A 19,135-nucleotide genomic window follows, 5' to 3' on the forward strand; every position below is an offset into this window, starting at 1 on the left:
AGAAACCACTTAAAGGGGTGGCAGAAAAGAGGACAGCGACCCCGGGCCAGGTGATTCAAGCTGGAGGGCCGCCTGTAGCGAGGGCATCTGCTCAAGGGCAGAGAAGAAGCTTTAGAAAACTGCGTTTCGGAATTCCAACGGGATACAAACAAAAGAGTGACGCATTTTCGTACAGCGAGTGCAACACACGGAAGGGTCAATGTAATTTAGGTGTCTAGAATGGGCACAAAATATCCGACTGGTGCAAATGCACTACGAAGGAGAAAAATACTGAAGTCTCGTTGTGATTGGTAGTGTGTGTTTCTACAAAATAAGAGGAATGCTCCTATTGGTCGAAAAAAGCCATGATGTGAGAAAGGAACCCAAGTGGAGGGAGGTAGTTCTGCCATGAGTAGGACAAGAGATAAATTTTGTAATGGGTGAGTCTTCTCTAAACTGGCGTCAAGTGCAGAACAGAGCACTTAGCGTTCTGTGCGACGCAGAGAAGAAATTTGTGTGGACACTGCGATCACAGCGGCTGCACTCCAGCTAAAGAATTAGCAGTAGCAATGTTTAGCTCCAACTGTGGAGATGCGAGTCAGCCAAATCAGTTAATTGTTCTTGCGAGAACTGAGAGGGCACTATAATATGCACGCTGCTCCAACCATGCGCATTTATATCGTCATATAATATGACTAGGGCTGAGTACATGTTTTCTTGCATAACAGGAAACAAAGGGAAAGTTTCTGCTGGATAGTTCAGCAAAGGCCAGATTAGTTTGTAGGAATTTCAATAGGAGATAGTGGCCTTGCAGACAGCAGCACGTCACAGCTTAAGGTAAATACTGCGTGCAGAAGCATAACCTTTGTTGGTTCACCAGCTTGATCCACTGTAAACTCTAGCGGCCTTGGGTAATCTTGCGCTCAAATTTGTCACTTGATTGTCATCTTAAATAGTACCGAACTTTGAACCGGTATTGGACGATTTTCGTAGTACTGACCAACATCATGACGTATGTGTAGGAGTAATTTTGTAAAGAAACGTCTAATTAAACTTTCATATTATTGTGCTTAGCATTAATGTAAAGAAACTTCCAAAGAAACTTTGATAATATTGTGGTTAGTATTAATGTTCTTTCGGAGAGTTAATATTTAACATTGTAGTGTATAAACTTATTTCACTTTTTGATGTTGGCAAGATGCGTTATCCATTGCGCTGTTTTTATGTTGTCGAGTTGAAAACTGTGTGAAAAGCTGTAATTTGGTGAGAAGTAGGACGGCATTAAACTTGTCATTTCACCTCACACACTTGTTCTCAATACTGGACTAAGCAAAAACAAACCGCACCCTTGCAATATTATTATTATTATTCTGGATTTACAATGTGAGTACATTTTTCCAGCACCTATTCTAGATTACAGTAAGTCACTAATTATTGTTCTCCACTCTTCTCTATTTGTCCATAAATCTTCAGGAATGTTGTTCTTCCTCATTGCTGACTGAACTCCCTGTATCCATGTATCAGGTGGTCGTCCCCTTTTTCTTCTTCCAATTGGTACCCAGTCGATTATGCATTTTGGTAGCCTTTCCTGTTCCATTCATCTGATGTGTCCATACCATTTAAGTTGTTTGTGCTCGATGAAATCAATAACTGAATTTTTACATTTCATCATGTCTCTGATTACTTCATTTCTTATTCTTTCTCGTCTTGATATTCTTGCTGAACGTCTCCAGAAATCCATTTCTGTGGCTAATAATTTTGATTTCAGTTGCCATTTTGCTGTCCACACTTCTGAACCATATGTAATAATGCTCCTAACTATTGTTTTAAAAATCCTTATTTTGTTATCAGTTGTTATGTGTTTGTCCCAGAGAATTCCATTCAATAAAGAGATTGTCGTCTTTCCAGAATTTATTCTTGATCTAATTTCTTTGTCCTGTTTCCCATCATTTGTAATTTTCACACCTAAATATTTATATTCCTCAGTAGCTGTTATTGTTCCCATCCCTTCTTCTAATATTAAGTCTCCATTCACTCCACCAATTACCGTGTACTTTGTTTTATTCATGTTTACATTTAGACCTGATTTTTTATATTCTTGAATCAATTTTCTGGTCATATACTCTATGTCCTCATAGTCTTGGGCTATAATCAGTTGGTCATCTGCAAATTGTAACGAGTATATTGTTCTATCATTTATTGGTATTCCCATAGCGTGACATTTTTTCTTCCAATTCTGTAAAGTTACTTCTGTATATATTTTATACAATGTAGGTGAGATGCTACATCCTTGACGTAATCCTTTTGTGACTTGGAATCCATGTGATAGATATTTACCAATTTTTATTTTTGAAATAGAATTTTTATATAAATTTTGAATTGCTTTAATTATTCTTGGATTTATTCCTAATGATATTAAAGCTTTCCATAAACTGGATAAAGGCACACTATCATAGGCTTTTTCTATATCTATGAATACTAAATGTATAGATTGTGCCCGAACCATTTTTTTTCAATAATTTGTTGTAGGCAAAAGATATGATCAATTGTTGATCTTCCAGCTCTAAAACCTGCTTGTTCTTCAGCCTCCTTTTCTTTGTATTCTTGTTCTAACAAATATTTAATAATTCTTCCATATAATCTACTGAAGGTATTGGTCACTGTTATTCCCCTATAATTTTTACACTCATCTTTCGCTCCTTTTTTATGTATCACTGAAATATACCCTACTTTCAAATCATTTGGGACATCTTCCCCATTTAAACATCTTTCGAAAAAATGGGATTCTGCATATATTTACGAAATGATATGCGGATTAAATATTACAATGAGATTTATTATGCAGCAGAACATCAAGCCACGTGATTATCGACACAAACAGTAGGTTAAAGGATAGGGTGTACTGAACTGAGAATAAGAGTTGGCTCGAGAACAAGGAGCTCCTACTCTCTGTGATGCAATAGCTTGACGATAGTAACTGGAGGTCATAATCAATCAAATATTACTCTCCTGACAATATTGTAGTATCGTGATTAGTAGTGAGAGCAATATTGTGAAGGTAATACCTCATACCACCGCTAGGGGTGGTGGTCGCGTGGGGAGCTATTCGATAACGATCGATGTTAGCATCGAATCGATAGTTTTCGTGGCCGCTAGGCTCATTGATGGCAGTCTAAATGACATTCCTCCCCTAGGGATTAGGTTGAGGAGGAGCGAGGGGTGGGGGGTAGGGGAAGGAATGCAAGATAGGACACGGCACAGCTGTTATTCTTTTCTTGGCTGCCGAAGGACAACACCAGCAGACATCCATCGGAGAATCAAGGATGTGTATGGGACAGCATGTCTGCCGAAACCCACTGTTTTGCAATGGTGCTATTCATCAGAATACGCTGGTCAATGTTCCAATGTCGCAAATGTTGTAACGCGAAAGTTACGCCAACTCAAGTTGCAAGATGCCGGAGTGGAGAAGAGTTTGTACCTCTTTAATTCTGACGAATTTTGCGTGAGAACGAGACATGCACTCGGCTCCCTCCTTACCTACAACCTAATTAATAATTATGCACAACGGTAACGGAAGGAAAGGATGGTGACCGCTGATAGTTGGTAAAATAAGGAGTGCTCATTCACAATAATTTAATAAAAATCGTAATCTACTCAGATAAAAAAGAGAACTTTATCATAATAAATAACAGGAAATGGGATTCTGCATATATCTACGAAATGATATGCGGATTAAATATTACAACGAGATGTATTATGCAGCAGAACATAAAGCCACGTGATTATCGACACAAACAGCAGGTTAAAGGATAGGGTGTACTGAACTGAGAATAAGAGTTGGCTCGAGAACAAGGAGCTCCTACTCTCTGTGATGCAATAGCTTGACGATAGTGACTGGAGGTCATAATCAATCAAATATTACTCTCCTGACAATATTGTAGTATCGTGATTAGTAGTGAGAGCTCAAATGGGATGACATGGAGAAACAAGCAAAGTGGAGTTGTAGCAACGCAAGCGCGCGTGCTGCTGAGGGACTCAGTATCCAAATTATAGGTCCTGCAGTGCTGGAGCCGCAAAATACCAATCCTGAAATCTGTCGCAGGTCGTCGGTAGGCAACGTTCTGATGATGTAGGCGTCGGCTTCTGCGGTGCAGCAACTCTGTTTCAACCCCTGGCCCCGAACGCTGTCAGAGAATTCTGCCGAAAAAGTGCGACTAAGTCGCAAGACCATCCGACTCCCACGAAGATCAGATCCCCAGTCCCAGAACCCGTGCGACGCAAGAGCGAAGTCAACATTGCTCAGCTCCCTCGAAAACTGTGAATCAGCATTCAGTGCTGAATTCAAAATTCCCCCACAGTCTCTCAGAACATCATTCACGCCAATAGCAACCGTTCCCTCCAATTCCGAGCAGGGCGTTATGACGCCAACTAGCCACAGTTTAAGTTGACCCATCATGGCTGTGCTATTCAGCTGAGGGCACTGTACTTTCCGTTTGACCGGCTACGAAAACAACCTGCCTAGACCACCGGCCATCCGGCGCCAGACAATCGTACCCAGCAGGGCACGGTCCACAAGTATTCTCAGAATCAAGAGGACAATGCAGCCAGTCGGTGCCAGGAGTCTTCATTCTAGATGTGCCGGAACGGTAAACACATAAACTGCGGCGACACTCAGACGTCTCGCAGGTAGTTTCGCCCTACATACAGTAGGCGAAACTCGACCGACGTCAGTCGTTCCGCCAGGCGCTAAAGCCTATTGTACGAACCCCTCAGAATTCGAGGAAGTGCAGCCCCTAACCGGAAACGCACTGTGCCGCGTCCTCCGATGCTCGCCTCGGACAGGCCACACAGGGAAGTAACCCAACATGCATAGGAATCAAGTGAAAAGTATTTTTGAGCTCTCAGTACAAATACTCTCATTACAATAACCTTATTTGGTCCGTTACCACCGTTCAGTGACATAGGACGTTCATAAAATTGATGAAATAAGAGGTGACATGCAATAGAGGGCATGGAACCTCTCAAAGTGAGAGACACTCCAGCATCCGCCATATACTCCTCATCTCCCTCCTCCCCCCTCCCCCCCCCCCACCGAATTCGAGTATGACGCCTTCAGTCCCTTAGAAATGGCCTTGAAGGGCCTACGATTCCAGTCTGATGAGGTTGTGCAGCAGGCAGTTACGGACTTCTTCACGGTACTTTACCAAACAGGAGTCTTCAACCTGGTGCATCCGTGGGACGATTGTCTTGAAGCTCACGGTGATTTTGCCTGCCTATCATACAGATTCTGGGCTGTACGGCTTCGAACGGAAAGTGAATGTTTCCTTTTCACACCTGAAAAGTTGATCACAACATTTTGCATAATCTTACCCAGGCAGACTTAATACGAGGGCAGTTCAATAAGTAATGCAACACATTTTTTTTCTGAAACAGGGGTTGTTTTATTCAGCATTGAAATACACCAGGTTATTCCCCAATCTTTTAGCTACACAACACTATTTTTCAACGTAATCTCCATTCAATGCTACGGCCTTACGCCACCTTGAAATGAGGGCCTGTATGCCTACACGGTACCATTCCACTGGTCGATGTCGGAGCCAACGTCGTACTGCATCAATAACTTCTTCATCATCCGCGTAGTGCCTCCCACGGATTGCGTCCTTCACTGGGCCAAACATATGGAAATCCGACGGTGCGAGATCGGGGCTGTAGGGTGCATGAGGAAGAACAGTCCACTGAAGTTTTGTGAGCTCCTCTCGGGTGCGAAGACTTGTGTGAGGTCTTGCGTTGTCATCAAGAAGGAGAAGTTCGTTCTGATTTTTGTGCCTACGAACACGCTGAAGTCGTTTCTTCAATTTCTGAAGAGTAGCACAATACACTTCAGAGTTGATCGTTTGACCATGGGGAAGGACATCGAACAGAATAACCCCTTCAGCGTCCCAGAAGACTGTAACCATGACTTTACCGGCTGAGGGTATGGCTTTAAACTTTTTCTTGGTAGGGGAGTGGGTGTGGCGCCACTCCATTGATTGCCGTTTTGTTTCAGGTTCGAAGTGATGAACCCCTGTAACAATCTTTGACAAGAAATTGTCACTCTCAGCCACATGACGAGCAAGCAATTCCGCACAGATGGTTCTCCTTTGCTCTTTATGGTGTTCGGTTAGACAACGAGGGACCCAGCGGGAACAAACCTTTGAATATCCCAACTGGTGAACAATTGTGACAGCACTACCAACAGAGATGTCAAGTTGAGCACTGAGTTGTTTGATGGTGATCCGTCGATCATCTCGAACGAGTGTGTTCGCATGCTCCGCCATTGCAGGAGTCACAGCTGTGCACGGCCGGCCCACACGCGGGAGATCAGACAGTCTTGCTTGACCTTGCGGCGATGATGACACACGCTTTGCCCAACGACTCACCGTGCTTTTGTCCACTGCCAGATCACCGTAGACATTCTGCAAGCGCCTATGAATATCTGAGATGCCCTGGTTTTCCGCCAAAAGAAACTCGATCATTGCCCGTTGTTTGCAACGCACATCCGTTACAGACGCCATTTTAACAGCTCCGTACAGCGCTGCCACCTGTCGGAAGTCAATGAAACTATACGAGACGAAGCGGGAATGTTTGAAAATATTCCACAAGAAATTTCCGGCTTTTTCAACCAAAATTGGCCGAGAAAAAAAATGTGTTGCATTACTTATTGAACTGCCCTCGTACACTGCTGGCCATTAGAATTGCTACACCACGAAGATGACGTGCTACAGATGCGAAATTTAACCGACAGGAAGAAGATGCTGTGATATGCAAATGATTAGCTTTTCAGAGCATTCACACAATGTGGCTACGCCTAAAACGTGCTGACAGGAGGAAAGTTTCCAACCGATTTCTCATACACAAACAGCAGCTGACCGCCGTTGCCTGGTGAAACGTTGTTGTGATGCCTCGTGTAGGGAGGACTTTGTTAAAGGTCGGATTGTAGCCCATCGCGATTACGATTTATCGTATCGCGACTTTACTGTTCTAGTTGGTCGAGATAGCAGAATATGGAATCGGTGGGTTCAGGAGGGTAATACGGAACGCCGTGCTGGATCCCAACGGCCTCGTATCACTAGCAGTCGAGATGACAGGCATCTTATCCGCTTGGCTGTAACGGATCGTGCAGCCACGTCTCGATCCCGGAGTCAACAGATGGGGACGTTTGCAAGACAACAACCATCTGCACGAACAGTTCGACGACGTTTGCAGCAGCGTGGACTATCAGCTCGGAGACCATGGCTGCGACGCTGCATCACAGACAGGAGCGCCTGCGATGGTGTACTCAACGACGAACCGGGGTGCACGAATGGCAAAACGTCATTTTTTCGGATGAATCCAGGTTCTGTTTACAGCATCATGATGGTCGCCTCCGTGTTTGGAGACATCGCGGTGAACGCACATTGGAAGCGTGTATTCGTCATCGACATACTGGCGTATCACCCGGCGTAATGGTATGGGGTGTCATTGGTTACACGTCTCAGTCACCTCTTGTGTGCATTGACGGAACTTTGAACAGTGGACGTTACATTTCAGATGTGTTACGACCCGTGGCTCTATCCTTCATTCGATCCCTACGAAACCGTACATTTCAGCAGGATAATGCACGACCGCATGTTGCAGGTCTTGTACGGGCCTTTCTGGATACAGAAAATGATCGACTGCTACCCTGGCCAGTACATTCGCCAGATCTCTCACAAAACGTCTGGTCAATGGTGGCCGAGCAACTGGCTCGTCAGAATAAGCCAGTCACTACTCTTGATGAACTGTGGTATGGTGTTGAAGCTGCATGGGCAGCTGTACCTGTACACGCCATCCAAACTCTGTTTGACTCAATGCCCAGGCGTATCAAGGCCGTTATTATGGCCAGAGGTGGTTGTTCTGGGTACTGATTTCTCAGGATCTATGCACCCAAACTGCGTGAAAATGTAATCTCATGCCAGTTCCAGTATAATATATTTGTCCAATGAATACTCGTTTATCATCTGAATTTCTTCTTGGTGTAGCAATTTTAATGGCCAGTAGTGTAGTTTTATCAATATTATGCGCAGCTTCAAGGCTCAATATAGTCAACATTCATCAACTTGAAACGTTAAACCTTAACAAGCTCATTACTGCAGAAATGGTGTCCAGCGAGGATGTATCTAATTAGTCTCTACAACTGTAACGATTGCGTGTCCTTCGGAGCTTCTTTGTAGCGCTGAGCCTGCCTCCCTGTTGCAGAGGTCTTCCGGACTGCGATGTCAACGTTCGGCCGGCTGGACATAGTCGTCAACAGCGCGGGTATCCTGCGAGAGAGCGTCTGGCGGCAGGAGGTGGACATCAACCTCGTAAGTCTCCAGAACCGTTTGGCAGGCCATCAAATGGTTCAAATGGCTCTGAGCACTATGGGACTTAAATTCTGAGATCTTCAGTCCCCTAGAACTTAGAACTACTTAAATCTAACTAACCTAAGGACATCACACACATCCATGCCCGAGGCAGGATTCGAACCTGCGACCGTAGTGGTCTCGCGGTTCCAGACAGTAGCGCCTAGAACCGCTCGGCCACCCCGGCCGGCCAGCAGGTCTTCCTCGTACTAAAGTCTGACACCATTGTTTGCCTCATATATTTGTCCCCAAGACACTTAATGTTGTAGAACAATTGTACTGTGCAGACAGCAAGGTAACTGACTAAAGCCAGAGTAAGAGAGATAGCAGTAGCAAAAAAAACGTTTCTGAAATCGGCTATACATACTACACTCATATTCAGGAAAACGGGACGCCTTTAACGACTAGTGATAGGGCGTTCATATTCGTAGGACGTGTACATTAGCATGTTCTGCAGAAATGATTAGCATTTGAATCATGTCGGCCCGCGTGTTCAAGGTCAACATCGATATCGCGGCGCAACACCACCTAACGCTATAATCTGTCGCTATAAACTGAAAATAATGGATCAGTGTGACTTGAGTAGACGTGCAGGATGCATCGCAGATATTTGCGCGAAGCGCGCCTTCAAACCACTGAGTTTGAAAGAGGGTGCGTTATTGGCATGGGAGAATGTGATGCATCCATCCAGGAAACTGCTGTTCGTGTGGGACAAAATGTTTAGGCAGTGCAGCGAGTGTGCGTGGAATGGTTCACGGAAGGCCTTAGAACACGACACGTGTGAGGTTGCACGACCTAGATCCCGCTCGCCACTCACCCCCCCCCCCCTCCCCCATCCCAACTAGAAGATCGACACTTCATCCGAATGGCAGTACAGGACATATCTGCGTTCTCTTCAGCTCTGGCACAGCAGTGGAACACATTGTACACTATCCGCGGTGACATCCATCGCTGTTTATTATGGCACGGCTTGCGTGCGCGTCATCCACTTCTCCGCCTACCTTTGACGGATGTGCAGAAACCCGCTAGACGGCAACGGCGTGTGGAATAATGTCACTGGGGACAGAAATGGCATCAGATAGTATTTTCGTAAGAATCCCGGTTCTGTTTGTTCGAAAATGATGGCCGCATTTTGGTTCGTTCCAGATAGGGGGAGCGTCATCACAGTGACTGCATTCGCACAAGACGTACACCACCAACTCAAGCTCTTATGGTGTGGGGTGCTGTTGGGTACAACCATAAATCACAGTTGCTGCGTGTCCAGGGCACTATGTGATCAAAAGTATCCGGACAGCTGGTTGAAAATGACTTAGAAGTTCGTGGCGCCCTCCATCAGTAATGCTGGAATTTAGTATAATGTTGTCCCACCCTTAGCCTTGATGACATCTTCCACTTTCTCAGGCATACGTTCAGTCAGGTGCTGGAAGGTTTCTTGGGGAATGGGAGCCCATTCTTCACGGAGTGCTGCCCTGAGGAGAGGTATTGGTGTTGGTCGGTAAGGCCTGGCACGAAGTCGGCGCTCCAAAACATACCAAATGTGTACTATACGAGTCAGGTCAGGCCACCTCATTACAGGGATGTTACTGTCGTATAACCACTCCGCCACAAGCCGTGCATTATGAACAGGCGCTCGATCGTGTTGAAGGATGCAATCGCCATCCCCAAATTGCTTTTCAACAGTGGGAAGCAAGAAGGTGCTTAAAACATCAATGTAGGCCTGTACTGTGATAGTGTCACGCAAAACAACAAGGGGTGCAAGCCCCCTCCATGAAAAACACGATCAAACATAACACCACCGCCTCCGAATTTTACTGTTGGCACTACACACGCTGGCAGATGACGTTCACCGGGCATTCGCCATACCCACAGCCTGGCATCGGATCACCACATTCTGTACCGTGATTCGTCACTCCACACAAGGTGTCTCCACTGTTTAATCGTCCAATGTTCATGCTCCTTACACCAAGCGAGGAGTCGTTTGGCATTTACCAGCGTGATAGGTGGCTTATGAGCAGCCGCTCGACCATGAAATCCAAGTTTTCTCACCTCCCGCGTAACTGTCATAGTACTTGCAGTGGATCCTGATGCAGTTTTGAATTCCTGTGTGAGGGTCTGGATAGATGTCTTCCTACTACACATTACGATCCTCTTCAACTGACGGAGGTCTCTGCCAGACAACAGACGAGGTCGGCCTGTACGCTTTTGTGCTGTACCTGTCCCTTCCCTATCACATAAGAAACAGTGGATCTAGGGACTTTTAGGAGTGTAAAAATCTCGCGTACAGACGTATGACACAAGTAACACCCAATCACCGACCGCGTTCGAAGTCCATGAGTTGCGCGGAGCGCCCCAGTCTGCTCTCTCACGTTGCCTGATGACTACTAAGGTCGCTGGTATAGAGTACCTGGCAGTAGGTGGCAGCACGATGCACCTAATATGGAAAAAGTTTGTTTTTTGGGGTGTTCAAAATAGTGGTTCAAATGCCTCTGGGCACTTGGGACTTGACATCTGATGTCATCAGTCCCCTAGAACTTAGAACTACTCAAACCTAACTAACCTAAGGACGTCAGACACATCCATGCCCGAGGCAGGATTCGAACCTGCGACCGTAGCGGTCGCGCGGTTCCAGACTGAAGCGCCTAGAACCGATCGGCGACACCGGCCGGCTTTTGGGGGTGTCCGGATACTTTTGATCACATAGTGTATTGGGGCTCATGGCGGACCCTATGTCTACTAGGTAACAGGATACATCCTGAACCGATGAGACTGAAGTGATAATCATTTCAGCGGAACATACTAATGTACCTGTCCTGTGAGAACGAACGTCCTATCTGTAATCGTGAGATTATAAGGGATAGTCAAATGAGAACCGAACATCCGCCGCAACGGGACCATCTAAGAGATCCAATTCTGTTTCATAGAATGCGGTCGGCCGCTGATGGACCCACAACCACATCCATTCTTGTGCTTCGTCGTCCGACTGAAACGGACGTTCATGCCTGTCTTTCTTTATGTCGCCAATCACGTGAAAATAACATGGTGAAAGATCGGGGTTGTATGGGGGATGTTTCAGTGTTTCCCAACCAAATCAGTGAAGCGTGGCCTTCGTCCAATTGGCAGTGTGGGGACGGGTGTTATCGTGCAGCATGATGATTCCGTATGAAGGCATTCGGGCGTTTTGACTTTATGGCGCGTCCCAGTCTCTGCAGAGTGTCTTCATAGCGCTGCGCATGGTTCCATGGTCGAGGAACTCGATGAGCAGCGGACCCCTGCAGTCAAAGAGAAAAGTCATCATTACCTTCCGGATCTTGTGTGAATAGCTTTGGATTTCTTTGGTGGGTTTTTTCCACTGTTAATATCGCCGTTTGCCCTCGGGCTGTTGGAATGCTGTTGGACGGAATCATCGTGTTGGACAATAACACCCGCCCGACACTGCAAGTGGACGAAGGCTATGCTTCAGCAGTTTGGTTGGAAAACACTGCAACATCCCCCCAGATCTTTCACCGTACGATTTTACATCTTTGGCGACCCGAAGAAAGACATGCGTGGGCATCGGTTGCAGTCGGACTAGGAAGTAAAAGTGTGGGTGCGATTGTGGCCGACTGCGTTTTACGAAACAGGAATTGATCATCTCATCTACCTGGGAGACAAATGTCTTGAAGCATGTGGTGATTGTTTTTGAGTGGACTCATTCCATGATCCCGATATGGCTGGTGTTCGGTTTTCTTTTGACTGCCCCTCATATAAACTAAAGTCTCCGACGCAGTTTCCGTCTGTACTTTTGGGCTAATCTCGAGACGTACTGGAGGGATTTTGACACAGTTTTCACTAATACATAGACTAATTCACGAGGAAGGTATTTGTATATAATTTATTAACGATAAATAGAGGTAAGTGTGTAACGTATGTATTGTTATCTGTTCTATATTTAACTAGCGTATGGAATTAAATTTCATGGTAATGATGGGGGCTAGCTAAGAGTTGGCCAGCTAAGGAGGTGGCGGTATCTGTCGGAAAAAGCAGAAAGATAAATGGCCGACACAACTCCAGAGAGCAGCGAATATTGAGGAGATTCAGTGTCAGGCCAGCTCGTCCATCATTACCTGGAAGCCGAAAGATCACGGCATCAAATCCTGGTCAGACCAAGGATTTTTAAATTTGTCTTTTGTTATGTCCTAGCCAGTAATGCCACCCGAGCCCGCTGCCAAAAGGTTGGCAGCATCAAAGTCCGGACGCCGTCCGCATAAGCAGCGCCAGCGAGACAGCTAATCGCCGCAAGTCTGCGCGCGCCACCGCTGGCTTCTGGCTTCTTAAGCGCTGGAGTCGCGAACGCTAGGACAGTTCTGTATTCGCCGCTCAGTTGTATACTCGCCACCGAATTGTGTACTTCTAGTCAGTTGTGTGTTCATCGCAGCAGAGTTGTTGTTTGTCGTCAGCCGACGCTGACCTAGCCGCTCCGACTCGAACTAGACAGATCTCTGTAGACACGGAGCTCACTATTGTGTTTCTGTATCTTCATCAATAAAGATAAGTATCGACTTTTATTTAATCAGAGTGTTTGGGTTTTCATCTTTCTGTTCACTGTTCCAGCGGACCGGTCGGCCCGCTATTAAAAGTGTGGCGGTGACTTCGTAAGCCGTTTCTACCGCGAATTGTTTGTCGCTACGAACACCGCCACAAAATCTTTTAACCTAGCATTCGCCTCTGAATGATGAGGAAGCTTGCCAGAAACGACATTTGGTTTTGATTCCACGTTAAACTGTAGGCCCCTTTTTGCAGTAGAATTACAAGGGTAGATTATGGTTATGCACGTCGCCGAACTGGCGCCAGTTGTACCTGGCCGTTTAGCGACAGGAAATTATTGTTATTAACAGAAACTATACATCTATAATTACCTGCTTGTTCTATAATATTGGACCGGCCTGGGTGGCCGAGCGGTTCTAGGCGCTTCAGTCTGGAACCGCGCGACCGCTACGGTCGCAGGTTCGAATCCAGCCTTTGAGTTCATTGCGTGCTTTGAACACCTGTAACAATACACATATTCGGAGCAAGTCAGCGTAGCACAGCGGTAAAGGTTTACAACTACTGCACTGGAGGTACCGTGTTCGATTCCTGCTCGCTTTTTTTTTTTTTTTTCAAAATCGACCGAATTCACCTGGATGACTGTGTATCCAAGTATGACCATTGACCTGCTGTAGCAATAAAAGTAATTCATCCGACCAGGTAACACATTTTCATTGATCTATGATCCAATCTCGATACTAATAGCTGGCCGGTGTGGCCGTGCGGTTCTAGGCGCTTCAGTCTGGAACCGCACGACTGCTACGGTCGCAGGTTCGAATCCTGCCTCGGGCATGGATGTGGTGTCCTTAGGTTAGTTAGGTTTAAGTAGTTCTAAGTTCTAGGGGACTGATGACCACAGATGTTAAGTCCCATAGTGCTCAGAGCCATTTGAACCATTTGAACTCGATACTAATCCCATGCTCACTGCAAGCATAATGGATGATGTCGTTGGGGCAACATGGGATCACATATGGGTCGTCTATTGTGGAGCCCCATGTTCAACAATGTTGGCTGAAGGGTGTATCCAGAAACTGCACCAGCACTATACTCTATCCTCATATGTGCCATAGTTCGCCACTTATCCCGTTTTACAGAGCAGGCGAAGTTCTGACCGTGTTGTATAATGAGGGGTGCACCAGTAACACCATGTCGCCTACTCATGGTTTCACCATACTTCGACCACTTTTCATAGATGTCCACGACAGCAGCACCCAAAAGCTGACCAGCTTCGCCGTTTCAGAGATGCTCATTCCCAGGTGCTGGCCCTGACATTCTGCCCTTTCTGAAAGTTGCTTATGTCAATGGCTTCGTCCATCTGCTGTTATATCACCCCTCGAATGTCCACCACCGTAGCTTAGTGGACAGTGTGCCAGCTCGTCATGCCAGGGGGCCCAGGTTCGATTCCCGGCTGGGTTGGAGATTTTCTCTGCTCAGGGACTGGGTGTTTGTGTCGTCTTCATCATCATCATTTCATCCTAATCGACGCGCAAGTCACTGAAGTGGCTTCACCTGAAAAGACTTGAACCAGGCGATCAGGTCTACACGCCGGGAGGTTCTCACCACACGACATTTCATTTCACCCCTAGAATGATTGCCTATTCGTCTCTGTTCCACATAGATAACAAGTGTGGCAGTGAAACAAGCGATTTGGCAACCCTGGAAATAGCCCGTTACGATGCCACTGACCCTGTTATCGATGTTCAGTCGAGAAGGCGTTGTGGACCGGTGAACAACACCTTGTTGTTATAAAAGCGTTTTGCAAAACCAACAACAGCTACATGGCCACGTAGCATGCGTTTCGTGCTCACTACAGTCTTGCATGTTCTACCCCAGACATGTGGCACATTGTATCAGAGTGTGGGTACAGAGCTTTGAGGAAATGGGCGATACAGTGCGAAATTGGGTTGAAGTGCAAAACTCTCGCACACAGCAGATAATGTTGCAAGAGTGGAAGAAGCCCTCATCTGATGTCCCAGGCTTCTGCACAGAACCATGCTCTGCAACTTGATATATTTGATTGCAGTGTACAGCATTTACACAAGGAACTGCAGTACCACCCATGCAAAATACAGATAGTGCAAGAACCTTGCCATAGTGGTAACACCAGTTCTCATCAGATCAGCGAAGTTAAGCAATGTTGGGCTGGGCTAGCAGTTGGATGGGTGACCATCTGGTCTGCTGAGCGCTGTTTGCAAGAGGACTGCACTCAGCTCAGTGAATCGGACTGAGGAGCTACTTGATTGAGAAGTAGCGGCTCCAGTCTCGTCAACTGACATACGGCCGGGAGAGTGGTCCACTGACCACATGCCCCTCCATATCTGCATCCAGTGATGCGTGTCAGCTGAGGATAACACGGCGGCCGGTCGGTACCGTTGGGCCTTCATGGCCTGTTGGGGCGGATTTTAATTTTAGTGCAAAAACTGAATGTGCATGATCTGCCAAAGAAACTACACTTTTGGAAGGAATGATTGGAACTCATGAATGCCAACCTAGGTCTGTGTAGCAGAATAATCATGAACAATAGCACCAATTTTTGTGTGTCAGGTTTCGCTAACAAGCAAAACCTTAGATATTTATCACATTAAAATCCTGAAATGCTTCGTGAAACGCTACTTCGCAATCAGAAAATGGTAATGTGGTGTAGCGTATCATTGCTTGGTGTCACAGGGCCTTATTCTTTTGAAGAGAATCACGGCAAAGTTGTTACTGTGAATGCAGGACGTTATGTTCGCATGTCGAACCTTTTCCTAGTGCGGCAGCTTGGTGATCGTCCTGTAGCCGCAAACACATTCTTCCAACAAGATGGGGTCACATGCTACACCTCCCAACATTCCATTAACGCGCTACAGATAATCTTTCCCGGTCATCTCATCCCCGAGATGGGGACATTTCCTTGCCTTCAAGGTCCGCTGACCTTTGAGCTAGTGATTTCTTGATTTGTGGTCATTTGAAAGCTCAGATCCTCCGGTGTGATACACCACACACGACCAGCAACTGAAGTATCAAATTCGGCAAGAATTTAATGGAATTCCAGTGCCATTCTTGCAGGATACCGTACCCAATTTCCGTAACAGAGTTGAGAGGTGTGCGAAGGTAAATGGTGGCCACCTACATGATGTCATGTTCGAGTGATGGGCATTAAAAATTGCAAGCATTGGAAATTCATGTTGTATTTCTGCTATATGGCTGTAAGTAAATATGTATCGCTGGTGGAGGTTTAAAATCACCTGTTTCACTTTTGCACCTGTTACTTTCCTGCCCTTGTTTTGTGCCCACATTGCCACCGGGTGTCATTCAGTCTCAAGGTGGGTTGTAGTCAAAATGTTTCGTTTCATCAGTGTATTTCATCATCACAGGATTGTCATCAGCGGTACTGTCGTTTGCAGAAGGGCACCATCGGCAGCGTTCTGCTGGCCTTCCAGTACATGGGCAGAGACAGGGGTGGCAGGGGCGGGCTGGTGGTGAACGTCTCCTCGACCGCAGGCCTGGAGCCGAGTTTCCTGGCGCCAGTCTACTGCTCCACCAAGGCCGCCGTCGCCGCCCTCACCCGTGCCTATGGAGTAAGTAACCACCAGTCGCAAAATCGTACTTCTAGAGCAGAGCTTTCCAAACTTATATTCATGGCAGACACTCTCAATACATATAGTTTCACGAGACAATCTTCCACTTATACACTGGTGAAAAAAAAAAATAGTTTACCTTTTAGAGGTTTCCAATTCACTCAAGATATGTTGTTGCAACAGTGCATGTGGAGTACATGAAATGATTACATTTACAGACCAATAGCACAAGCAGTAGTGAGGTGCCAGATATCGACACATGCTGAAATACTCATATTAGCACATGGTGTATCCTCCACGGGCGGCAGTGCAGGCACTGACTCTGGCATCCAATCGATAGTACAGATTGTGAATACTGTTCTGGGATACATCAGTGAACAGCTGCCTGACCTGTTCACATAGTTCAGTAACATCCATTCATTGAAGAGTAGCGCGAGTCACTTCTCATCCCATCATACCCCACAAGTCCTTGACTGGAGACGTGTCCAGAGATCATGCTGGAAATCGAAGTTGCTGCACATCCTGTGGACCCATTGAGTTTCATGGACAGTGTGAAGGCAATGATGATGATGTTTGAATTGTGGGGCGCTCGACGGTGTAGTCCTCTGCGCCTGAACAAAGCCCCAATTTTTACGCAGTCCAATTGTTTCACAATCCAATATAACCACTGTCACGAATGATGATGGTGAAATGACAGCACAAACACCCAGTCCCCTGGCAGAGAAAATCCCCAACCTGACCGGGAATCGAACCCGGGACCCCGTGATCCAGAGGCAGCAATGGTAGCCACTAGGCCACGAGCTACGGACATGTGTGTGGGCGAGCATCACCATATTGGAAAAACACGTCATCGTCCTGTTGCAAGAACGCCAAAAGAACGGGTCTAACAATGTTCTGCACCTACCAAGCGCTGGTTAGCGTTCCCACCAGAAACAACAATGGCATGGGGTGGGGCCGGTGTGTCGTGTGTGAATGCACTCTACGGTACAGCATTCACCAGGTCTATATCATACGCACAAACGACCATCACTTGCATGCAGTTGCTTTCATCGCTGAAGACCACGGCGCTCTATTCGATCTTCTGTGCGATCCTTTGGCGACACTAGTTGAGCTGTGCACATCAATACAGTGGAGTGACTGGAAGACGGGCTAGAGCTGCGTGTGCCTGTAGTACCACTGCTAGTAACTGGATCACAACAGCTCATTATGACACGGCAGGGCTCGCAAGCCCTCCTACCCGTGCTGTGGTAGCCGTACGATCTGCCACTGTTACGTGTTCAATACTGTGCTGTGTGGACGCCCAGAAGCTGATCTACATTTGTGATAATGTTCACGTGATCACCGATACCAGCATCGTTGCACAATTGACGCAGCACGTCCAACTTATACAGCAATTCTCTGCAAGGACGATCCCACCACTCAGAAGGCCACCGTTTGACCCCTTTCAAAATTGCTCCGTTGGCTGTAGAAAGCATCTCCATGACATGGTTGCCTCATTGCTTCACAAGTTTGCGCCACACTGAGCCTTCTGCCTGTAATAATTCCCTGTTAAAAGATAGACACGTATGCTGTGGTAGTTAATACCACTACACTGTTTGTTGGTGGATGGCGTTCACACTATTATCAGTACATCTACTATCCCTGAGGTGGTATATGCTATGCCATCATCGAATCAAAATCTACATCGTCTTCCCAGATGCACTAATTTTTTTCCCACCAGTGTATTAATAAATGAGGTTCTATTGTGAGAAATGATATTTAAAAGAAAAATTAATTTTTAAAGTTTGATTCTAAGTACAGTATAATTATACAAGATCCAGTCACATTAATATTGTCATATGTCTGACCTTTCTATCTGCACAGTGAGTGTACTAATGTGTGCAAACTTAGCTTACCACTTAGCGCGCAATTGGACAAAACCTCTGAACTGTCTTCTCAAGCCCAGCATGTCAAACAGACATTCTGGCCCTGTAAAGCAGCTAATATCAGATGCAGATCATAACAAAAGTCATTAGAAATGCTGCTGTCAAGTACCCAAAATGCAAGAAATAATAAAAGTGAAAGTTTGGGGTCTACTCTAGGAAGACAAAACAGTTATTCCCTTTTTTATTCTACATATAATTTATCAACTGTTGCTTTCAACCGTCAAGTGATAAACAACAATCATGTTCAATTATTTTTGATAATCAGTAACAAAATATTTAATTCTTGGACATATTGAAATGATGATTATTAAAATTGTTATCTCCACACATGAAATTTTTTTATCACCGGTAAGAATGAATATTAAAAATCCTCATCAGCTCATTTGAACCTACATTGTCGTAGCTGGTCAATGCACTGAGTTGGTGGAGAATAAATTTACTTTTTGAAACAATGAAAAAACTCTCGTGTACTCAGTGTGAGGGTAGGTTCGATATTCAACGGTCAAAGTGTACGCAAGTTGGAATGAGCAAAATGTAGGCTCAACATTTACTGAGGCCTAATGCACGATGGTACTTTACCAAGCAGCATCTGCAATGGCGTTATCTCCATGCTGGATCTGAAACGCTAATTCCCTACTCTGACGTGACTGAATTCACTCAGTCGCAACTTTCCTGCGTTCTGTAGAATTTTAATCTTTCTCCAGTC

At 45.8% G+C, this 19,135-nt stretch overlaps 1 protein-coding gene across 2 annotated transcripts in view; it reads left to right on the forward strand.

Moving 5' to 3' along the window:
• The window catches only part of LOC124717261 (15-hydroxyprostaglandin dehydrogenase [NAD(+)]-like), a 103,531-nt gene that overhangs the window by 41,915 nt on the left and 42,481 nt on the right, over positions 1-19,135 (forward strand). For both annotated transcript variants that reach the window (XM_047244067.1, XM_047244068.1), the window contains 2 exons: positions 8,236-8,342; positions 16,331-16,504. In XM_047244067.1, the coding sequence (XP_047100023.1) occupies positions 8,236-8,342; positions 16,331-16,504 (281 nt within the window). The remainder of the gene's footprint in view (positions 1-8,235; positions 8,343-16,330; positions 16,505-19,135) is intronic.

This window comes from Schistocerca piceifrons, chromosome 9 (genome assembly GCF_021461385.2).
Source record: "Schistocerca piceifrons isolate TAMUIC-IGC-003096 chromosome 9, iqSchPice1.1, whole genome shotgun sequence".
In the NCBI taxonomy this organism is placed as follows: Eukaryota; Metazoa; Arthropoda; class Insecta; order Orthoptera; family Acrididae; genus Schistocerca; species Schistocerca piceifrons.